Below are 17,753 nucleotides of genomic sequence, written 5' to 3' on the forward strand. Positions count from 1 at the left end.
ATCTTTGGGGGAAATGTAATATACGCGCTTGACAATGTTGATGCAGGTCATTTGCACTTTTGTGTATTAGATGCAAAGGTATTGGCTCTGAGAGGCGCGTCATCAGCTTTGCCGTAATAAATTATTTTCAACCTCAACAGCCTTTTTCATGTCTTCAACCAGGGTCGATCGGACGCAGGTTGGGCCGTGCAAATAACTAGCTACCCTCCTATGCACACACTAATGTATCAGAATGTCGCATAAAGCTTTAACACCCTGAATGGCCAGTAAGTGATTCCATCTATTAGACTTCAAAATCGAGCACACTATTTTACAGAATTTCTTTGTTTATAATTTCACCAGTGCGTTAGGTGTATTCATCAGTCGGAGTGAATCGGGCTCTGTTGGTTGGTGAATACCGCGTCGCCTCCTCCCACCGAGACCACGGTAGCGGTAGCCTACTCTCTGCTGTTGCTATCCAGTTCTTCGGTATAGCACAACCCCCTACCTCCAACCAACTCCCATCTCTACAGGCTCCTCCCTTCATTATCCCGATCTCCCCGATATTAGGATGAGACCTCGAACTTGGAGTGGCAATAACTGTTCAAACAGTAGCCTATACTGTAAATACACTTGGTAATTAATGTTAGTTTAAATGCATGATCACTGATTACAAAAAAAAAAATCTCAGTGATGAAAGTTATCCAAAATTCATACTATCAGGTCGTTATTACAGTTTAATTGAAGATGTGTAGCCTACTCTCACACATCACATGGTCTGCAACTGCAAGCCACTGGTTACCCCCCTTAATTTCCCCCTAAGTAGGCTAACCATTGACTATCATAGTATGACTACTGTGAGCTGTCCTTCAAGACCATGGCGGTATTACCATAATGTTGAATAAGGGTTCTAGTGAGGCCAGTATGAATGAATGAAGGAGTAGTCTACATTTCAGTCATTAATATAATATAGGGCATCTTTGGGAATCCTGAGGACACAAGGGGAAATTAAACAGCGACACTGACTGGGAATTTGAATCCTTAATCGTGGAAAACGTAAACCTGGGGCTTAGAATGTTCTACCCTACACCATTCATGTTAGGTGTCAATAACGTCACTCATCATTCCATTCCACATTGTGAAACATTAGAATATCTGATTTATGATTGCTGTACTCTTGAGACCAATAGGTGATTCTGAAATACTAAAAGATGCCGCTTTCAAATTCTGCCGTGAGTGTAAGAAAGTGGTCATTGACTTTGTAGGAATAAGAATCCTCCAATAAGAGGTATAGGTCGCGTTTCATGTAAATCAATCATTGATAGAATTCTGAAACCTCGCCTTCACGTTTGTTTGCCTGTGTGATCCTCTTCAGTAGCTTGTTGTCTCCTCAGAAGTCCACCCTACCCCCACCTCCACACAAACATACATTTCAGAACATGCAGTTTTTCATACACGAACACACAGTAGAAGGCACAGGGTCTTGTAGCTTAGCAACAAGCTGCTGTAATTACTGTGACAGAAATACATTAGTATGCCTACTCTGAAACAATAGGCCTTCACATTTTTTCCTTCTCCTTTCTTGTACTTAGATACCCTCTGTTGTCACCTGTATCTTTTCGGCGGATGCTAAATGTCTCAAAAGATTCCACTTAAACAGGGTTATATTGGCGATGAGATGACCATCTCTGTGACATACCCAGACTGCAGTGTTTTTTAAGGTTTAGAATTGTTTGTTTTTGTCCTTGCTGGCACTCCTCACAGATAAATGTTTAGCCAGTGAATATTTTATCGCAACCACGCACACAAAATGAGGTTTCAACATCACCTCCGATCGCAAGTGATCCATTTTCCCTCCCCCATCTCCATTTCTCCTCCCTATTGCTCTTTTTTACACACACACACACACACACACACACACACACACACACACACACACACACACACACACACACACACACACACACACACACACACACACACACACACACACTCCATACACAGATACCCTCTCTCTAAATCTTTCTTTCTCTCACACACATACACACCACACACACACACACACACAAATGGATGTTAGGTGTTGTATCCTGGCAACAAGCGAGGTAATTACCGTGACAGACTAGTTGCTGGCATGCCATGTAGCGTGTGGAGAAAACAGCTGATCAGATCCATGCTGAGGGGGACGTAGAAGATGTTCCCCAGCATGCTACAGCAGATGCTTAGGGGAGTCGTGTGTCCTCCATTCAAGAAACAATTGATTGATGCATTTGAAGGTGCCAGATTAAAAGCTGTGCACTCTTTTTTACAACAGATACATGCCTTTTCGGTGACTGTGCATTTTTAACCAAAATGCAAACTCAAATCTGAGCCGAGAGAAATTGAATTGGAAACCTAGTTGCCTAGTTGCTCGGTAAAGCACTGAAGTAATGACTACAGATAGATTATGGCATGTGATACACAAAAAGGTCACGTGATGTGTAGCATCTGAATATTCCAACTGTGTGTCATTTAGTTAGAAATCAGACCATTATCGTGGCAACGGTAGCCTGTGTAACCTAGCAGCAGGCTTGTGGCAGTCTTGCGCTGAAGTTTACATAAAGTAAAAGGTGGCGTGCCATGAGCTTGTTGACTACTGTATAATTAATGTGGCTTTCCTTAACAGGCCTTGCTGTCCTGGTATGACTTAACATGAAGATGTCAACCTAGCATTATTGCATAGTACGAGCCAGGTCTACGAAAGGCCATACACTATAGATTGTATCTGCACCTTGAAATTGTGCAGTGTTGCCACCTTTTTACTACATCCCACTAGGCCTTAGATTGCCTATAATATCCTGTATGTGAGCATTCTCAAGCATTATTGTGGGTTTTTCTTTAGTCCTTTATGATTAAATAATGTTTGTTACTCTATCAGGATTGCACCGATGAAGACTTAGTGTATCCCTAATTAAAGCTACATGAATCTTCATACATGATGTTGTTTTACCACAATATCTGGATATTTTAATGTAAACATATATATTTATTGTATACAGTAGTGCATACATTCCTTCCTCACATTCTTATGTGTTACTTTTTGATATGAACATATCAATGTTTCAGTAAATCTGTCTGTGGACATACACACCTAACAAATAATATGCAGTTTCCAATTTACCTTAAAGGAACTAAAAGACATCAGTTTCTTTATTTAGTATCGTGTACCTCATAGATTTGGCTACAAATATTTCTATTTGTATCTGATATCTTTTGTTTTGTGCTAAAATGACCCAAATACTTAGCCTGATGTCCCCCCCCAGGCCTTAAGTCTTGTTTTTTGTGCTTGTGCCTCCTATAGAATGTGTCCTGTGTTTTCTAGTAGGCCTGTTATGTGGCCTGTCAAAAATCAACTGCCTGATTATGTCGTTTGTTTATAGGTGTTGTTGCCGGGCCAACAGGAAGAGGTGGAAAGTGAAGGTACAGGCAACGCGTCCGAGAGGCTCTTTGCAAAATGGGGCAATGCAGAATGAAGCTCTCTGCCTGCGTGTGAGACTCCAAAGAGAGGCAACCACGAGGACGAACGAAAGGTCAGCCGTTGGAGGAGGAGGAGGAGGAGGAGGAGGAGGAGGAGGAAGAGGGGGAAGTGGAAGAGGGGGTGGCGCAAGGGGTCGTAGAAGAGGGAAGAATCAGAGAAGCGGCGGTTCCATTGGAGAAGAGGGCGCGGCGGCAAGGAAGCAGGACGAGCGATGGCCAACGGCAACGAGAGCAGCGAGGGCGCCGGCAGCCCCCTGGCGGCGGTGGTGGCGACCACCGGTGGCGCGGCGGGCGGCGAGTCCTCCTCGCCCGTCTCCACCTACGTCAAGCTGGTCCTCCTGGGCCTGATCATCTGCATCAGCCTGGTGGGCAACCTGGTGGTCTCTCTGCTGGTGCTGCGCGACCGGGCCCTGCACAAGGCGCCGTACTACTTCCTGCTGGACCTCTGCCTGGCCGACACCATCCGCTCGGCCGTCTGCTTCCCGTTCGTCCTGGTGTCCATCAAGAACGGCTCGGCGTGGACGTACAGCGTGCTCAGCTGCAAGGTGGTGGCCTTCATGGCCGTGCTCTTCTGCTTCCACGCCGCCTTCATGCTCTTCTGCATCAGCGTCACGCGCTACATGGCCATCGCCCACCACCGCTTCTACGCCAAGCGCATGACCTTCTGGACGTGCGTGGCGGTGGTGTGCATGGTGTGGACGCTGTCGGTGGCCATGGCCTTCCCGCCCGTCTTCGACGTGGGCACGTACAAGTTCATCCGCGAGGAGGACCAGTGCATCTTCGAGCACCGCTACTTCAAGGCCAACGACACGCTGGGCTTCATGCTCATGCTGGCCGTGCTGATCCTGGCCACGCACGTGGTCTACATGAAGCTGCTACTCTTCGAGTACAAGCACCGCAAGATGAAGCCCGTGCAGATGGTGCCCGCCATCAGCCAGAACTGGACCTTCCACGGGCCCGGCGCCACCGGCCAGGCCGCCGCCAACTGGATCGCGGGGTTCGGACGCGGGCCCATGCCCCCCACCCTGCTGGGCATCCGGCAGAACTTGCACAACCAGAACCGCCGCCTGCTCGGCATGGAGGAGTTCAAGGCCGAGAAGCAGCTCGGCAGGATGTTCTATGTGATCACGCTCTTTTTCCTGGTGCTCTGGTCGCCCTACATCGTGGCCTGCTACTGGCGGGTCTTTGTCAAGGCATGCACTATACCCCACCGGTACCTGTCCACCACCGTGTGGATGAGCTTCGCCCAGGCCGGAGTAAACCCCATCATCTGCTTTCTCCTCAACAAGGACCTGAAGAAGGGACTCAAGGCTCACCTGCCACCTTGTTGTAGGACTAAACCTCAACTGCCCCGTGAGCCTTACTGCGTCATGTGAACCGAATGTTTGTTTTGTTTTTTGTTTTGTTTTGTTCTGTTTTGTTTGTTTGCTTTAGTTCTCTTAAGGTTTTAGGTGGAGGGTTGAGGGATGGATGAAGCGTTTGGGGTTCAAAAGAAGTGGTAGATGACATGAGAAGGGCATGAGGAACTATTTGAGTTGTTGTGGCCTTTGATTCAGCGCAAGATGTGTCTTTTTGTTTTTGCTAAAAAAGGAGAGTCTGAATTCACCTCGATGCTAATTTTTCCCAGCGTCTGCTCCTTTAGGGAAGGGACTGGGTTTTGGAACGATGCTCTGTTAAAAAAAATTAATGTAGATTTAAAAGAATTTTATCTGAAGCATGAGAGCGGTACTGTTTTTTGAAAGCACTGAAAAAAACACTACTGAAGATCCAAAACCTCTTTATTGAATGTATGACTACATGATAAAGACGATGGTAAGAAAATGCATAATTGTTACATTTGGCTGAAATCTGGCAAAATAATTGTCACAAAAAAACATGTTTACTGAAATACACTCCTTGCAGAGCTTTCTATGCCCATATCTCGAAAAGACTTAAAAAAAAAAAAAGTCTTATAGTGGGGCAGTGATGCTCGCTGTAAAACATGATTAACAAGAACAGCCTCAGTGCATGTATGTAACAATTTTTGAAATGGAAAAGATATGAACTTGATAACAACAACAACAACAACAATAATAATGATAACAATAATAATATTGATAATGATAATAATAATAGCACCATTTCCAAGTACCGATGGACTATTGAAAGGCAGATGATACATTTTAAAAGTAAAAGAGTGAACCAAACCTGGTTTAAGGACTAAATATTTATTCAGAATGAGAAAATGACCCTGATGGCGAAGTCAGTCCCTTGTGTTCTCATGCTTGGTGCCAGATGGTCCTCAGAGAATATAATGTACATGGAGAGAGATAGAAGTGTCTATGACTAATAATTTCTCATCTGCTTGAATCAAAGGCATCAGGAACATCGCCAAGTTGAAAGGATAAAAAAAAAGATTTTTATCACGAAGTACAGCATATCATTTGCAGTGTAATAGTGAAAGAGCGAATTTGCTGCAGTTAGCTTCTTTTGATTTATCATTGGCTTTGTATTCTTAAGTCTTTTACCTATGTCCTATAATGATTTAATCATTCATGTAATTTAAAGAAAGAAGATATCTTTCGTCGCATTGCACAAACCTCTTAAAATCCTCATGTCAGGAATGAATTTGTTTGATGAAGCTTGGAAGCTGGTTTCGGCTTCTGGTTATGCTGGTGTTCAGCATGCAGATAACTATTTTACGTAGGGTCAAAAGATGTAGACAATTTGACTGAATAGATTGTTGGCCCAAATTGATTGACCACCACAGACTGAGCATAGCATCATCTGGTGAGAGTGAATGTACTAGTTAGCTTGAGTGAGGCTCTGAGAAAGAACTGTCCCAGCCCTCCCACTGAAATTCCCTATGAAACACACCTGGGCCCGAGAGACATACTTGAATTACTTGAATCTGTTTGGGTGCACAACTAGGCCAGTCAAGCATTCAAAATGATGTTGCGGTTATGTTGCGGAAGTCCTCTGTAAAAATGATAATGTTAAGAGTTATCATGAAGGAGCTATACCTAAACCCATTTCTCTTACCGGATTTCAAAAACTTACTTTAATGTTTACATGCTGTAATTGTGTCTCTTGAGAAACAAAACGTCAGTTTTACTCATGGTACCTGTGAATAAGACTGCAGCAGAGTTGCAAGGACAAATTTAAAAACCAGGCAGTCGAGATAAATGCAAGCAAAATTGGGTGCAGTCCATGCTGAAAAGACTCTTACTTGATGCATTCAATAGGTTGACGAGTGTCGCATTCCAAGCTGATCGAGAAGGCTATAGCGGAAAGATTCAGAGCTTTCAAAGTTTCAGTATTACCAGCCGTAATGGCACAGACAAGATTATAGTCAAGGAGGGCTCGCTTGGGCCTCTGAAGAATGTTTGGATTGTTCTAGAAGTTATTCATCGTTGGTCTTAATTAGATGAGCTGACATGCAGAAATGGGGGAAGGAGACAGAAGATGCCTGATAATGATGTTTTTGCACACAGCTTGAAGAATTGTTGATCAATTTAGCGTTTTATCTGGCATTACACTGACTTGAAACAGAATTCCGCTAATGTGTAGACTGGGACAAAGAGATTGTAATATTTAAGTGAATGTTACAGGCAGCCTGTGGTGATGGAACATGAAATCTGTTTATTAAGTAGGCTAGACTCTGGGTTTGGAAACGCCAATTCTTTTCAGCACCCATGCACTCATTGTTGCAAAAGAACAATAATCACGGTATCAAAAAAAAGCAAAAATGATTAACAACATGCAACCGGAAAAGTAGATGATTTTTTCAGTATTCTACGTTAATGGCCTTACTCCATCATGAAGCAAGAGAGATCTGACAGCTTTATGCCTATATTTGATGAAATTTACATCCAGAAAAGGCATCAAATACAGAACTGGGGAAACACAACACTGTGTATTTGTTGCCTAATTGAGGACATGTCTCGATCCCCCCACGAACTGGAGGAACAGAAAAAAGATCAAGCATCAAATGGATCAAAGCAACTTTACAAAAAAAAAAAAAAATGTTGCCAAATTGTGACATAAGAGTGTCCAATTTTGCATAGCGAAAAAGCGCAGGACTTGAATACAAACTTATTTCCCATGGAATGAAAAGAAGACTTACTGGATTCTTGTGGATTATTTTAAGACTTTTTTTGTTTTGTTTTGTTTTTCTCTCTCTCTTATCATTGGGTGGGTTGGAGGGAGGACAGCTGGGTAGTGTTCATATTCAACCATGGAAACCAGGACTGGAAAATTAAGCAGACTTTGGGTTGGTGTTGGGGAAGGTGCTTTGGGCAGGTGGGGGGGATTGGGGGTGGGATGGGGGGGATTTTGTAATGAGCAAAAATGCCTGTTAGAACTTTTTTTAGTTGCTTCAGGCATACTATCTTTTGTAAATTAACTGTGACCTCTGTATTATTTAATGTGTATTATATGGACAATGGACTTACATCAAACACAGTGGGGGTGGGGCTGACTCTTGATCATCATATTTTTACCACGCATGTGTGTGTGTGTTGACATTAGTATGAATGTGTGCGTACGCGAGGGAGGGTGGGACGCGATTAACCACAGAAAGCCTGTGGGAGACTTGAGGCCACAAACATGGCAAATTTGAAAAATGTCACTCCTGTCATCAAACAGCTCAATCCTTTCCCCACTTAGTATTTCCATCTGTTTTGCATAAATTTCAAAGATTTCTCAAAAAAATATTGAAAATTGAGGTCATTCAATCTTGACAGATTATGGTCAAAGATCAAAACCGGGGTGCGTTGAAATATATTGTGTGGCAAGTTTCGTACAAAATAAATGAACAAACCTCGAGTACACTATGGAACAGCCGGAGGACAAGTGGTTTTTAATTAGAGTGTATTACATTTGTCTAATTCTTTACCAACATTGCCACAGTTAGACTATAGTTCTATAGCTGATGCTTAGTATAGCTGATGCTTAGCTCAGTTGTCCAGCCAGACAGCTGAAATACAGCATACGCAGCAGTATTCTGGGGAAAAAAGCCCTTACACTCTGCAGGTACTACATGGGGTGTCTCTTGTTTCAACTTACAAAGAATGACATGGCCAAATGTCTTTATAAATAAGTACAATATTGAATAATCTAGAAATTGGTGCTTTAAGTCACAATATGTACAAATTTAGCTTCCTCAAAGAATACAACAGTTTTAATTATTAAAATCTGGATAATACTACTGGTAGTTCATTACCTACAGTATGTTGTTTGCACTTACTGTCATTTTCATTACTTATATATAAATATAATTATATATTATTTAATATTATTTTAAATATGTATGGTCATTGATCCACCATATGTTGAGATATAGTAGTCTACAACATTTATTTCAATTTTAAAATAAAAACACATCGATAAATATGCAGAATGCCGTGCAAAACGATCTGCAGCACATAGTTCTAAATACATTTCAGGCCCAAAATTGAGATGGTCAGCTCCAACAATTACCCAGATCACTGCTGATTCTGGCGAATCTCTGCTTCTAAGTTCAGCTGCTTTCTGGTTACAGCCTTCATGCTACATTCAATGTCGACAATGAACCAAAAGTCTGCCAATTCCTTGCCAAGGTCTGTGGTGAGAATGAGCATCTCAAGAGCATTAGTCCATTTTTTTGGGCTTTCTGCCTATAAAGAATGACTTCACCCACATTTTATAAGTGTTGGTGAGGAGGAGGATTTGTGTGATTCATGAGTCTCGAGTGAATCACTCAGCTTGAGGTGGGTTACTAACATGAGTCCTAACCTCATTTTACACTGTTTATCATCTCTCAGAAACCTGTTGCTGTACGGCTACACCGCCATTGCGGTGGAAATGAAGAGACAGGTATCTGAACTTATAAGTCCCTGAAACAAAACGATAAACACACGTTTTGAAACGCCATCATGTTCTGAAGAAGTGCCTGTTATTTGAACTATTAACAAACGATGCAAGTTGCGTCACAGGCAACTCTCCATCACAGCTATGCTTTGTTATTTAGTTGGAGTAGTACAACACACAGGCATCTATGACAAACATGTGCTCTCCATGGAGGATATTGATGTCCAGTCTAAACTCTTAAAACAACAAGCCAGTCAGGATAATGAGCAATACACCAGACTCGGTGAAGAAGCGAAAAGTACTCGGGCAAGCAGTTTTTATATCCATCAGGAGTCACATTTTTCATGAGTGCATGTCATGATGTAAGGCGATAACATTTAAAGTCAACAGGAGAGAGGGCATCGAGTTGAAACGAGTTTAAGAACCTATTATGTAAATTAAACTGGGGGATTTTTTTCCAAACATGAAAAATAAAGGTTTACTTTTGTTGCGTTTTTGACTGTTAATGTGGCGTGCATTCTGTTTCAAATGAGATATTGTTTGATCCCCTGCTTCTCTATTCACTTTGTTCACACTTACTGTAGCCTAGGTCATTCACATCAACATACAATTTTGAAAGAACAAAAACGAAAGAAAAAAAATCAGTATGAAAAAATATTGGTTCCCGTTACAGCTTTACATAATCTGGTGTTCATTGCTTAATAGTTTTATTTAGGCAATTCACGTTCCTCCCGAAGCAACCTGTCATGCAGTTTGGCCTTAAGTGATGCAGCTTCTCTCTGAATTAACCTCATCTTCAGCATCCGTCTGTTGCTACTCCGTCAGGCGCCAAAAGTGGAGCAAAGGTTCAACTGCAGTTAAATCTGTGCCAGAGGCTGCTTCCTCATCAGAGCCTATAGATGTAGGACCAGTGATGTCAGGGATTTTCTTTCAAGCTTCTCTCCACTATCGCTATCTGGTGTGTTCTCCCCCCACCCTTTCCCAGCAGCCCAGTTTCAACTGCCATGTTGCGAGAGACACCATGGGCTAATGGGGTAGCGGATTAACCCCACCTTTGGCCTTAATCTGCTAGATGGCTAATCAGGAGCAAAAGGCGCCGATGAGTCGGCAGGAATGGCCAGCAGCGCTAGAAGCCAAGGCTGACCCCACTCACTGGCGGGAGGCATTGTCCTCCGTGGATTCGTGATATCGCTTGTAATGAAACAATTGTGGCCCCCATGGTCAAATCTTCCATATTCACTAATGGGCTGATGGATTGATAAAACTAAGTGAATAAAAAAGAGGGAGATATCTATTCGAAAAAAAGTATAGTGGGTTGGACTAATATGAGCATAATGGGAAGCGAGCTGTCGACTAAAAGTCCAATTAGGAGAGAGGTTTTCATGTGCAGTCTAGTGTGCTCCTGCTGATTTCAGAATACACTAAATAAAACTTTGTTTAATGAGCTTTAAACATTTAACAAAGCACAAAAAAGACGTAGCAGCAAGCAAGCAAGCAGGCAAGCAGGCAGGCAGGGAGGGAACACCATCAACACGCTTCTCAAATAATCCAATGAAGCATCCAGTAAGGACCAACTGGCTCCACAGCCCTCCACTTTAGCGTCCAGACTGTAAGTGGTAGGCTGACTTGAGTCTGTTTGAAGCACGGGCCATCTGTGTGGGGTTGTGCTCCATTTCCTCGACCAGTATTCCTACTCTCACTCTCTCTCTCTCTCTCTTTCTCTCCATCTCTGTCCCTCCCTCCCCCCCCTCTCTCTATGGCTGCGCTTAGGAGGTCTGATCCACAATAAATCCACCTCAATCCAATAAGGGCTCCGAGAGGCCTCTCCACGCGCATTCAGCAGCCCGCCAGGACTGCTCTGCTCTGCGGTCTGCGCTCACTGCGCGGTGTGGTGTGATGAGTTGGTGTTGCCTGGCAGGGGGGGGGGGGGGGGGCGCCTTGGAGTGCTCCAACCCCAGGAACCCCTGAGAAACCAGTGCAAGCCTAGGCTAATGCTAATTACACACACTAAAGCAATTGGGTGACCCACTGAACGGAATCAAGCCAGGTAACACTCTCCTCACCTCAGTTCAGCTCACCTGATCTGTCTATTCCTGAAGGTTCATTGAAGGGAAATAGAAAAAAAGAAAGAAAAAAAAAACATAAAAATAAATTATTACAAAACTGATGTCCATGTTGGTATGTCAGTCAGAGATAGCGTAACATTACAGTCCAACAGCGCAGGCATAGCACAGGCTTTTTACCTGGACTTCTATTGAGGACTATTGTCTTCTCATCTTTCATTACTGGCCTGTATGTATGTAGGCCCACGTATACATCTCCAGTATCTTTTTTACTCCAGAGCTGGAACTGAAAAACGGAGGCTCTCATTTCTTACAACTGAGATACCAATTACTGGCCAACGAGTAGAATTACTCCATTTAGAGCAGAATTGTTTATATATCGACTTAAGCCACGAAGACATGGCACCACCCACCCACCTACACACAATATATTTGAGGCCATTTAGTGCAGGCTAAAATGACTTCGAATGTATGACATTCACACTGAGGAGCAACAGCACTAAAAGCATAAAGCCAACAGGTACTCGGCATGGACAGATAACCGATTAGTGATGACTCAATTTTACACAATAACAAACAAAGGCCTTCACGCCAGGGAGAAGGGGTTCGCTTTGAGAACAACTCACAGAGCCGCACTTCCCTTCCCAGCCCAGGCATGGAGCATCCACTGCCTGCAGCCGTGGGGGCTGTGTGCTTAATCTGCACGAGTGGGAGGAGGTGAGAAGAGCCAGCACTGAAGGGACAAGGACAGACAGCCAGGAGGACTGAGTGGGCTCGCTAGCCTCGCTAGAGCCAGCGCAGTCACGCAGAGCCACAGGGGTGGGAGGAGGAGGAGGAGGAGGGGGGGAGAGGAGGGGGCTTCTGCTGTCCTCTCTCTCCCCCAGAAACAAGGCACGAGGCCTGCTGAGGTAAAGCCAGGATGACCCTGGCCAACATATGTTGGGGAAATTATTCAGAATTGGGGCGATTAGTAGAGGTACAGCGGTGTGGATCAATTAAAACAGGAGTCAGAAAGGACGTCTAGGAGAAGAGAGTTTGTTTCCGAGGAGGTAATAGCAGAAAATATACATGGCTTACAAAATAGCCTGTTGGTGACTGCATGTGGGAAGCTGGTGGAGGGAAACTAAAGGGCAACAGCGCCGTTTAGTGGAGAGACGTGGAACTGCAACCTCAAAAGGATTTTCTTGTGTCTAATGCGAAACCATGTATTGAGGGGGAAAAAAGAAGCCATACATTGATAAGACAAACATTTATTTAAAAGAAAATCTTGAAGATTAACCATTAAATCTTGACATTAATACCCAGAAATAAAATAATCTAAAGTCACCCATTCATTTTCCAGGTTATGATGAGATATTAGTGGCAAAAAAGATTGCAAATTAAACAGATGCAGTATAATAAAGCATTTCATGTTGGCCAGTTAGATGAAAAATGCAAAGATTCTTCGAGCAGATGTATCTTATACATCTACCATTTAAAATCTGAATAAAGTGACAACTTTGTTCTTTTAGAATTTGTAAAAGAGAGAGTGAGAGTGTGTGTGTGTGTGTGTGTGTGTGTGGTGAGGGGGTAAAAAGAACACAAAACAACACATATTTAAAGGAAATAAAAACAAACAAATAGAAATATATTTAAAAATACGCATAAAACATTAAACCGTTATCATTAATTAATTTTGGCATGGTGAATCAGTTCAAACCTCAACCTTCTCTGTGCCAAAGACCTTGTCCACTTCCTCTGTTCCTGTGTGTCAAAATAAGTACTTGCGACAGGACGCCACGCCACACTTGCACTCCACCCGCATGCGCTTCCTGGAGGGGCCGTCCACAACGGCGAGGCTGTAGTCCATCCTGGAGCTTTCCGCATCAATCGTGTCAACTGTGACAGAGACAGAAATGATGAGCAGAGCACGAAAACAACAGAATGGAATGAATCAGCACAGTAAAATGGAGAGCACACCTAATAAGCACACAGAACACTCGAGTACATCAAATAATCGGCCATGGAAAGAAGTACAGAAAAGCAAGAGACACTGTCAATCTAATCGATCTAAGCAGCAAGAACTAGAGGCCAAGCTTCCATTTGAAGATGCATATTTTAAATCTGAAAGTTAAACTTTAATGACATGGCACTCATTCATGCCTAACCTGACACAGTGACACACCAAGGCCAACCCCTGTCTTTCTATACAGGTAGATGTATTGACTTCAGGCATAACAAAAAACTGGTGCAGCTCCTCAAGATACAGGTTCAATCAGTTACATGCCAGGTGCACAATGAGAACCCCTTTTCTCCACTGACCTTGACTTTCTCCATTAAAATCACCTTGTTCTTCTCCCCATCTTAATTGCCAACATGAGTTCTTCCCACAAAACCTACAGACTGTTCTCAACCCCAATCAATGGATCACCTCTGAAGCTATTCACTGTCTCCCTGATGTTGGGACATGTGCCTTTCTCCTTTAAAATAGCATTCAAGCCCCTTCTCACAATCTTGATTCAAGTAGCTGAACCAACAATTAACCTGTTTGTAACCTCCTATTCTGTGCGTTGAAAAGGCAAAAGAAAAGACAGCTCTGTAATCTATAACTTAAACTGAGAGACAAATGAAGGACCACCCTTCATTAAAGTCTGATTATTCACTTCCCCCAGTCCATAATATCTCTTACTGTTTTATTCAAGACATTTTTAATAAATATTCAGAATATCAAAAGTGCAAGCCAAAATGTATTATCTTTTTATATGTAATGCACCACTACACCACGTTAAACATACTGTAGGTCTGCTACTGTAAACATTATATATAGGGGAGATTTCAAACATGAGCAAGTTAAAGTGACGCTTGTTCTCGGTTTTTCGTGTGTGCTCTGCTGTAGACGGTGAAGCAGCAGTGTCTCACCGGCGCTGTGAACAATCAGGAGAGCATCACGCTATTAGGCACCTACCGCGTCTGCTGATTGCCAAGTGTGACAACGAGGAGTAGCGAGATTACAGACACTGCAGTCGTTCAATACAACACACACACCCCATGACTAAAATATCATTTGGAGTCGTGTCATGAGATCATATCTGATGTTGTAGTTCATTATGCTGCCATGGTCCTGTCTGCAAAGGCCCTGAGACATTTTGTATTGAGAGCCCTGAACCACTAAATAACACTTCACAAAAAGAAGATTCTATGCACTGACTGTATCTTCACACGTCTCACAACACATCTCCTTTTGAGACACAATGGCTCGGTTATTGAGGTGAACTAAGCTTACTGTACATGGGGAAATAACAAGGACGCTCATAGCGGAACGCATATACCGACAACAGAGCTTGCTTACTTTGCATTTTATAGTCGAAGGTCAACTCCTCCCCAGGCTTGATGTAGCGGGTGGCAAACAGCGCTATCCTGGGCAGTCTCTCATCAATGTTATCAATAAAAACATTATATACTTGCAGGTTGGGTTCACACTAGGAGATGGAGGGAAATTAATCAACCATAATGCAACAGCATAATGGCAAAAATGTAACACAACTTGTTGTAGACATTCATTCTTGAGTTCAACATACAGTGACAGCCCTACCTGTATTGACTTGTTTGCATTTCACCCACACTGTAGGAATTGAAATGTCAAAATACATGTTTGCTGAACAAAGAAATCACCTTGCGACTCTGTCTCAGTATGTTATGACAAAAGATGTTTACCTAACCATCAAGACATGAAATGCAGAGCCTTATACACCATCAGAAGACAAACTGAGTAGCATAGAGCTGAAAGGCACTAAGGCTGCTTATATCTCAGTCATGTGCTCAAATATATCTCCAAATACATTTCCTGTTCTACAGATTACAAGACCATATTATTTTTTAATGATTGCCATTGTTAATGTTGATAGTACTGAAATGCATGCGGGCTAATGCTGGCACACTTTTTACTAGAGTAGGCCTACAACATAAAGTTACATAATAAAGGAAATACTCCATCAATTCTCCACCCTGCTGGCACTTCCTCATGGCTGATCCCTTAACAGTCAAATCAACAGTGCCATGATGTAATTCCCGTCCAGCCCAACCTCTGTAAAAGCTGTTAAGATGAGTGTAAACAATACTATACTGTATGACAGCTAGTATTTTCTCAGTTGCTTGAATTGCCAATTGAATTGATAATCCTGGGATTCAAACATTTACTTCAAATGTGTTATAATGCTAATGTAAATTTGTAGGTTAAAAAAACCCTACAAGGACAGTAGAGCTACTTCATTTTCCTCAAAATCCTAGAGCTTTATGTCTACAGTATGGACATGATGAAAGTTTACTAGAGAATGTTTGAGATTCACTTACACTGTGGTTGACGAAATGGGATACGTTGCCATAATAGGCTGCATCAACAGTGAACACATCATCCACATAGTCGAGATCAAACAGGTAAGTGGTACCCTGGCTATCATAGGCCTCCCCTCTCCTCTCTGCCTCTTCTGTTGTGATGATCTGAGGCAGATAAAGCAATAATCAAAGTGAATCTCCAGGCAAATGTATTCATAGTCAAATTGATGTTTTGGTTGCAGGTAAATCTGCCTTCATTCTCAGTCATTTTGTACGTGGGCTATGTACTGTATGTATATACTGTATTTCGAGGTTTTCTGCTCACACTGGTGACGTTCAGTTAAACATCCCAATCCCATCGTCATGTTCAACCAAACCTACCTCCCCAAGATACTCCATGACGAATGCGTTCCTGTTAATGCGTTCCAAAGTCCGCACTCCCCAGCCGCGACCATTGTCCGTTTTAAATATGCACAGGTCATGCTGAATCCCCCTTTGAACGACTCGGTTGAGGCAGTCTGGACCACATCGACAGTTCGAGTTGCACTCGTAGATGGGTATACCGGGCCGCACGCGCACCACCCCTCTGTCAGTATAGGCCATTCGGTGTTGCGCGAGTCCAGGGCAACAGCCAGCCACCGGGTGGCTGAAACAATCTGTGCACTCGCATCCAAGAGGCGTCGGAGTTATGACCACGCCATCACCCATCTTGTAGTCTTCAATGTAGGTGAAGTCTCTGGGTGGCCCTTCCATGTCCACCTCGTTCTGGACGTAAATACGACCGTTATGGCTTCTTCTCTTGTTTATCTGAGTCTCCCAACACCTGACCGCTTGGCGCTGTTTGACTTTTTGAAGAAGGTAACTGACAGCTCTTTGATCCAACTCTATCGTGTCCTTGGTTGTCCGAATTCTCTGATGGCGTCGAAGTGCTGCCTCCAAGTCGGACATGAATACTTTCAGCTGCTTCGGACATTTCAGGTTCTTGCGCGGCTCCCAGGTATTCTCGGACTCCGGATAGCCTTTCCATTTTATAAAGAAGTACTCCTTTCCCTGAACAGACAACACAACACAGTTGACGGTCAATGACGAGGACACAAGTTATGCGCATTAAAAGGCTTTTATCGTATGGTAGGCAGCAGCCTTCGACTACGAAACATGTACATTGACCCTGAGGTTGATCTCTGTGGTGTAGTGAGTAGGCTACAATTCACTTGCTTACTTACATTTTGCTTTATGTAGTCAGCGATATATTCCACTTCATATTCATCGAAGCTACTTTTTTTCACATCAAGCTCGATACATTCTACCTTTGCCCGACGACACAGTGCTTGCAAATCAGTCCATGAAACTTTGCAGGCAACGAAGCATCCTGCGAAGACAACCACTACATCATTATAACATTACAGCTGAGGGACTACTTCTCGTTGTAAGGTTAAGTCCATAGAATTCTTCTAAAGTATCCGTCAACAGTCTTTACGCAAGCATTTACACGTTGTCGAACTGCCAACACCATTAACTAGGAATGTTTTGCCTGCAAGAATGTAGCCTTTGTACTGCGTATCACTACCACATTGTCGCTAATACGCATTTCCTGAACTGTTTCATATGTGTACATATTGCTATGTCCATTAGCTACGAAAACTTTACAACAAATCTGAGCTTCGTGACGATGCAACATTCCAGCGTACAAACCTTTTAAATGTTGCGCCATCTTATCTCCAGTGCCAATGTAGACTACATTTTGACGGAGAGGAGGAAGTACTGGTTGCAGGTTAGTGATTGGTGAGAATGTTACAGGAGTAAAATGAAAGCGCTCCCCATTGGTTACGCTGAGGAATGTAGTCACAAACGCAATGACAACTTCGTGCGTGCACTACGCGAAGGCTGGAAGCATACCTTTCAGTATTGTCTATCTATGCTCTATCAAATTTTACTGTCTATTGTCTAATATGTGCAATATACCAACTGATTCGTGAGGTTTAAAACAATATGTTTAGTTGTCTCAGTCCTTGCTGAAATGATTTGTACAGAACTCACTGGCATCATCCAAGAGAG

At 43.0% G+C, this 17,753-nt stretch overlaps 2 protein-coding genes across 4 annotated transcripts; one reads left to right on the top strand and one right to left on the bottom strand.

Annotated features, from left to right (window-relative positions):
* Positions 1-3,707: 3,707 nt before the first annotated feature.
* Positions 3,708-4,946, top strand: gpr173 (G protein-coupled receptor 173). Its single transcript, XM_062540065.1, has one exon. The coding sequence runs from the start codon at positions 3,708-3,710 to the stop codon at positions 4,869-4,871; it is 1,164 nt and encodes a 387-aa protein (XP_062396049.1). The 3' UTR covers positions 4,872-4,946.
* Positions 4,947-12,617: 7,671 nt separating this feature from the next.
* On the bottom strand, positions 12,618-17,438 carry suv39h1a (SUV39H1 histone lysine methyltransferase a). Of its 3 annotated transcripts, XM_062541353.1 has the most exons (6): positions 17,391-17,438; positions 16,922-17,067; positions 16,080-16,748; positions 15,717-15,863; positions 14,716-14,845; positions 12,618-13,265 (listed from the first exon to the last, which is right to left on the bottom strand). In XM_062541353.1, the coding sequence occupies exons 1-6, from the start codon at positions 17,407-17,409 to the stop codon at positions 13,138-13,140; spliced, it is 1,239 nt and encodes a 412-aa protein (XP_062397337.1). In that variant the 5' UTR covers positions 17,410-17,438; the 3' UTR covers positions 12,618-13,137. The 3 variants fall into 3 exon arrangements, with proteins under 3 accessions (XP_062397337.1, XP_062397338.1, XP_062397339.1); XM_062541354.1 differs by lacking the exon at positions 14,716-14,845; XM_062541355.1 differs by lacking the exons at positions 14,716-14,845; positions 15,717-15,863.
* Between the last annotated feature and the right edge of the window lie 315 nt (positions 17,439-17,753).

The sequence above is a fragment of the Sardina pilchardus genome, chromosome 7 (assembly GCF_963854185.1).
Source record: "Sardina pilchardus chromosome 7, fSarPil1.1, whole genome shotgun sequence".
NCBI classification, from domain to species: domain Eukaryota; kingdom Metazoa; phylum Chordata; class Actinopteri; order Clupeiformes; family Clupeidae; genus Sardina; species Sardina pilchardus.

What these genes read in the sequence shown, in the direction of transcription:
- suv39h1a (XM_062541353.1), bottom strand. An exon ending in CTGACTACATAAAGCAAAAT is followed by an intron (nt 16,749 to 16,921) that starts GTAAGTAAGCAA and finishes TTGTCTGTTCAG; the next exon opens with GGAAAGGAGTACTTCTTTAT. An exon ending in CTTCGACTATAAAATGCAAA is followed by an intron (nt 13,266 to 14,715) that starts GTAAGCAAGCTC and finishes TCTCTGTCACAG; the next exon opens with TTGACACGATTGATGCGGAA.
- gpr173 (XM_062540065.1), top strand. Translation starts at nt 3,708, where the DNA reads ATGGCCAACGGCAACGAGAGCAGCGAGGGCGCCGGCAGCCCCCTGGCG.